Source organism: Procambarus clarkii, chromosome 45 (assembly GCF_040958095.1).
Source record: "Procambarus clarkii isolate CNS0578487 chromosome 45, FALCON_Pclarkii_2.0, whole genome shotgun sequence".
Lineage (NCBI taxonomy): Eukaryota > Metazoa > Arthropoda > Malacostraca > Decapoda > Cambaridae > Procambarus > Procambarus clarkii.
The window spans coordinates 2,191,587-2,198,068 of record NC_091194.1 but is presented as its reverse complement, the minus strand read 5'-3'; the positions used below and the strand labels follow the sequence as shown (position 1 = coordinate 2,198,068).

The following is a 6,482-nucleotide window of genomic DNA, read 5'->3' as shown; positions in this document are numbered from 1 at the left end:
TCCAATTTTTGTTGGATATCCAACTGATATAGCTTGGTTTTTTAAAGATGAAGCTCATTTTCCAATTAGTGTATTGGATTAGTAGGAAGTTAATGTCTTGATATGAATTTGATAAAATACTGTACTACTTAAATGAATGCTATTCAAAATATTATTCAAAATATACACCATTCACTGCTTTTTTAAATTAATTTGGTTATCAAGATTTTTTCCACAAGACAAGACACTAAGCCAAGTCAGGTTTATCACTTGGATGCAATAACATGATGTGTTTTCTCATACTACTACTTTGCTTGAACCTTTTTCCACACTCTGGACAAGCATGAGGTTTAACACCAGTATGCACTAACAAGTGTCTAATTATATTGCTACGTTCTCCAAATCTTCTACCACATTCGGCACATTCAAAAGGTTTCCTTCCTGTATGCAACATTATGTGCCTCTTTAGACCTCCAGTATAACTGAATCTTTTCCCACACTCTGGACACTTGTGAGGTTTTTCCCCTGTATGCACAAACATATGCCGCTTCACATGTTTAAGATGACTGAAACTTTTCCCACACTCTGCACATTCGAAAGGTTTCTGGGCTGAATGCACCATCATGTGAGTATTCATATTTCCAAGATGACTGAATCTTTTCCCACACTCTGGACACTCGTGATGTTTATCCCCTGTATGCATAATCATGTGCTGCTTCAAAAATCCAAGACGACTGAATCGTTTCCCACACTCTGGACACTCATGAGGTTTATCCCCTGTATGTACAGCCTTGTGCCTCTTCACATCCCCAAGAAAACTGAATCTTTTCCCACAATCTGGACACTCGTGAGGTTTATCCCTCGTATGCACAACCATGTGCTCCTTCACAAGTCCAAGACGACTGAATCGTTTCCCACATTCTGAACACTCATGAAGTTTATCCCCTGTATGCACAACCATATGCCTCTTCACATCTCCTTGATGACTGAATTTTTTCCCACATTCTGGACACCCATGAGGTTTATTTTTCGTATGCACAACCATGTGCTGCTTCACATGTCCAAGACGATTGAATTTTTTCCCACACTCTGGACACTCGTGAGGTTTGTCCCTTATATGTGTAACCATGTGCTGCTTTATAAGCCTAAGATTACTAGATCTTTTTACACGGTCTGCACATTTTAAAGTTTTTTGGCCCGTATGCATCATTTTGTGGCTCTTTATAGTTCCATATTAACTGAATCTTTTCTCATACTCTGGATACACATTATGATTTGTAGAGTTATATGAAAGTTATTTCCTCTTCATAACTTTGGAATTGTCTTGTGATATGTGGCATCTTTTGAAGATGGAAGGATAATTAAGTAAGTGGTCTTATATTTCACCTTATGGTTATTTTTTACAGTCCAGGACAGATAGCCTGTTAAACTATAATAATTACACCTTGGCGTTATCTTATGTTTTGAGTGTGTAGGTTATCAACATTAAGCGTTTCCTGGAGAACCAACATTAAGCAATGTTCCCTTCTTTATGGTACGTGAAATATTGTTTTCTACCGTTATCTTCTTTTTGGTGGTACGTGCAGTTTGCATGAAGGGTTTGTCCTTCCGATGACTGCACCGAAATGATGTTGGTGATGATGATTTAGGGACGACGACGATCAATCGAATTGATGTCAGTGATGCTGTTGTTATGATGAGTCGGTCGTTTATGTTCCTGTGTCAATCTCCATTTTCTTTGATTTCAAATGTTTGGATAAACCATAATATATTTGTGTCATTTTTTAAATTAATAATGTCTTTTACCTGTATTTACATGAGGGACATTAACTCTAGCCTGCGTAAAATAATACATTTTATCGGGGACAGGCAGCCTGCGTATATATTTACGTTAGGCATATATTGAAATAACTCCATAGCCGAAGTATTGACCCTTCCCAGGATACAGTTCCACAACAGTTATAATTAATAATAATAATATAATTAATTTTTGTCTGGGGATAGCAGCCAGTATATAAAATTCATATATATAATTAGTGTATATTTATATATATTTATATATAATTATAGTTATATATTTACATACATTTACAGTGTATATAATTATATGGGAATATATCCATATTAGCCTTATATCGAGGAAATGAAATCGAGACACTGAGATATGAAGTTAGTCAAAGAGCCGGAATATGAGGACAGAGTGAAAAAAAAAACTGGTGTCCAACCGTTGGACACCTTTCCAACCCTCTTTGTGTTTATTGTTACCATACTTTACGTAACAATAGAACCGTTACAGACCAACGGGGCTCGAACACCAACCATGCAAGATTGTCGCTCTAACGACCACTCCAAGAGGATTGTCACGGTGTGTTGTGGGGGGGGGGTGATGGGAGTTCACTCAGCTAAATTACAGTCGTGGTGCTGTAACCAGAAAGAAGATCCGCTAGTGATGGATTTTACAGTTTAATAGTCTTGTAATGAATGAGAAAATTATCTATACACGAAGGTACATTGAGTTTATGAGAGTGCATAGCATTGATGTTTTTACATTTTTGAAAAACCACTAACACGCATAGCGGTACTGGCAGGTCCTTAATCTAACAGATAATTTTATGTAGATAATTCTTTGCAATATTAAGAAATGTTAACAGATACGTTGTAAGAAAATTTGACGAAGATTAGTAGGTGCATTATACTGTATATTATTGACTAACTACCAAGTAAACATAGTCCAGGATTAAAATAAACTCTCAGTGTATAGACACACCGAGAAGTGGAGTGCACCTTTCAGTGTACATCTCAATCTTTTACACAGTTCATGCCAAAAATGTAAGTTTTATTTAGAACGCTGCACACCAGTCTAGTCCAACTATTAGGATAATGATTGGTTCAAGTCATTACGAGTGAAGATTCTGATCCTGACGTAAATTACAAGAAATACAAATAAATTATACATCTCGTCCTTCTTTACAGTTAAATCAAGGCCAGCGTTACATGTCAACACCGCTCGTACGGGTCAAGTGAGCAGCGAGATCAAAGATATACCATTTACAGAATCAGAACAATCGGTCGCTGGTGTTATGGACGCTGGGCTGAGGTCGCCTTGAGCAACACGACCAACCCCGCCCACCATCGCCACCCACAACTGCTGTGTGGGTAGGTGGGTGGGCTCGAGGAGGGTCGGCAAGCAGAATAGGAACGAACGAGGGTTTATGGATCTGATTGCATGAACACAGTAATGCCGTCAAGTGACCTGGGCAAACATAGCGATCTAAGAAAGTTAAACCTGATAATATAACCAAACATACACGACCCATACAGACCATAACAGAGTATATCAGAAACATCGTAACACTTCAATACCACGAGCCTTAAGGGTCGAGGCCACATATCCAACAAAAATAGATTGCAAGTTGTGAGCCAAACCAAAGCCACCATAATAGCTTATCAACTTCTGGAGGGCTTTTAAGGCCACTACAACAGCTTATAAATCTCTTGAGGGTTTTTAAAGCCAATCTTCGCTATATATAATCTTTACTACACACACAGTCTCCATTACACATAATCCACACTATAAACAATCGTCCCCACAAACAATCTCCTTTACACACAATCTTCATTACATGCAGTCTTAACCCAGGCTACCATCCTCATTAAACCCTTTCAGTAGTGTGAAATGAACTGAATCAACTCGAAACCTTTAGCAGAGTTGTCTGCTTTATCACAAGGCCAGACTCAAGTTTTTGGCACCAAGCTTTTTAATCGACTTCCATAAAAATGTATCATTCTTATTATTTAAGTAAGTTACTCATATATCTAATATTTTTACTGATCATTATTTTATAATTACTTTTGTTAATTAGAATTTAATTTGTTATATCTATCTATATCTTGTTTTAGAATATATTGCATTAAGTGCGCCTTTGTGTGATATTATAAGAATATAACAATTATATATAAATTGAACTATCATAACTGACACATTAAGAAGTTTAATTAGCATCGTAGTGAAAGTATTCTGTGTTAAGGGTTAAAGAAAAAAATTGGTTGACTAGTCTGGCTGGATTAAAAACTTACGTGTGATTTATGGACCTCAAATCCAACACCCAATGGAAGGTAAGGTTATAAGGGTAAATTAACTGTGCACTTCATTTTTCTTTACAGTATAGTATACAAGGGATGACTCCTCCATTTCTATGTAATAGGGATGACTCCTCCATTTCTATGTAATAATAAACAGGGCGTTTTACCTGAAGACCTCGTATATGTTGCTGACCATACAATCCAAAGAGTGAGACCTTTATTGGTGTGAGTTGTAAGGCTTTATAATCAATCACAAAGCGGACAGATGAATGCTCTGAAGGACCTTTGCAGAACATTCTTGAAAATCCCGTGTTATTTCCATGATTGACACCAACATAACCAGGACTCACCAAGCATTTGCACAACCATTTTAAAAAAATACATCTACATATATTAAACAGTTTACAAGCACGGAAACTTCACAACCCAACGTCATTGTTATGACCAACCTCGTAGTGTTTCGTAGCTCATATATTGTTTAACAACAGTCTCCGTTTAAGCAGTCTCCGTGGTGTAGTGGTAAGACACTCGCCTGGCGTTCCGCGAGCGCTATGTCATGGGTTCGTATCCTGGCCGGGGAGGATTTACTGGGCGCAATTCCTTAACTGTAGCCTCTGTTTAACGCAACAGTAAAATGTGTACTTGGATGAAAAAACGATTCTTCGCGGCAGGGGATCGTATTCCAGGGACCATAGGATTAAGGACTTGCCCGAAACGCTACGCGTACTAGTGGCTGTACAAGAATGTAACAACTCTTGTATATATCTCAAAAAAAAAAACAAAAAAAAAACAAAAAAAAAAAAAAAAACAGTAAAAAAAAAAGCCACCATGATTGAGGAATGATGTATAGGTTTCATAAGTGGTTGCGTAAATGCTTGGTGAATCCTGACCCTTTAAAAAACGTCGATCTCTCGTAGTCTCTCCTAAAAGATAGAAGGCACCTCGCAAGCTTACTGAGGACTCCAAGGTTGTCAGTCTTGCAGTAGTCGAGTGCATGTCAACTTGTGTTATAAGTTAGTTATGGCCTAACTCTTGGAGTGAGAGAACGTGTTTCTATACAGAGATAGTCCTAGTAGCTGAGGCTAGGTATGGGTGGGCCGTGGTGGGGCGGCAGAGTTATGTGAGTTGGGCCGTGGTGGGTCCAAGGTGAGGCGGCAGAGTTCTGTGGGGTGGGCCGTGATGGGTCCAAGGTGGGCGCCGGAGCTCTGGGAGGTGGGCGTGGCTCTAGCCTGCAAAATCTGACCGCCGCCGCCCACCCTACTTTCCCTCCCTTGTCTCAAGCTGGTATTTGTTTTTTTCTTTTTTTTTTTTAGTGGATATAAAATTGTTTGATGTGATTAGAATTTTACGTTTAATTGTTGTTTTGGTTAAACAATATTCTTGAGATCTTCACGTGTCATTCGGAAACAAGAAATACAACTAAATGAATGCACAGAGGTACACACACACACACACACACACACACACACACACACACACACACACACACACACACACACACACACACACACACACACACACACACACACACACACAGGCTAAAGACTAAAATAAAGACAGGCTATTTAACACAAGGGGCACACGCACTAGGGGCCACAAGTGGAAACTGAGTGCCCAAATGAGCCACAGATATATTAGAAAGAATTTTTTTAGTGTCAGAGTAGTTGGCAAATGGAATGCATTAGGCAGTGATGTGGTGGAGGTAGTGTATGGCTGACTCCATACACAGTTTCAAGTGTAGATATGATAGAGCCCAATTGGCTCAGTAACCTGTACACCAGTTGATTGACAGTTGAGAGGCGGGACCAAAGAACCAGAGCTCAACCTCCGCAAGCTCAAATAGGTGAGTACACACATATATAGATATGATAGAGCCCAATAGGCTCAGGAACCTGTACACCTGTTAAGTGACGGTTGAGAGGCGGAACCAAAGAGCCAGAGCTCAACCCCCGCAAGCACAATTAGGTGAGTAGACACACACACACACACACACACTCAGGGGTCTGGTAGCTGAGTGGACAGCGCGGGACTCGTAATCCTGTGGCCCGGGTTCGATTCCCGGACTAGGCAGAGACAAATGGGCAGAGTTTCTTTCACCCCGATGCCCCTGTTACCTAGCAATAAATAGGTACCTGGGAGTTAGAGAGCTGTTACGGGCTGCTTCATAGGTGTGTGTGGGGGAGGGGGGGGGGGGAATTAGTTAGTAGGTAGTAACAGTTGATTGATTGACAGTTGAGAGCTAATACACACACACACACAGATCCCCCTCTTTAAAAACATGACCTTCACATGTATGCCTCATACAGGTAGACTATACTCAGGTGAGCAGCGATTCGACCTAATTACACCTGACTGTAATCATTCGGGCGTGTCCCTCTGGTTATTCTGGGTCAACCATCGTCGTTTATGGCCAGAGAAAA

General features: G+C 39.8%; 1 protein-coding gene across 1 annotated transcript; it reads right to left on the bottom strand.

Moving 5' to 3' along the window:
* Nucleotides 1-226: 226 nt before the first annotated feature.
* Nucleotides 227-1,189, bottom strand: LOC123770153 (zinc finger protein 708-like). Its single transcript, XM_069301015.1, has one exon. The coding sequence runs from the start codon at nt 1,187-1,189 to the stop codon at nt 227-229; it is 963 nt and encodes a 320-aa protein (XP_069157116.1).
* Between the last annotated feature and the right edge of the window lie 5,293 nt (nt 1,190-6,482).

Coding starts and splice junctions, on each gene's coding strand:
- LOC123770153 (XM_069301015.1), bottom strand. CDS start 1,189: ATGATGCATACGGGCCAAAAAACTTTAAAATGTGCAGACCGTGTAAAA.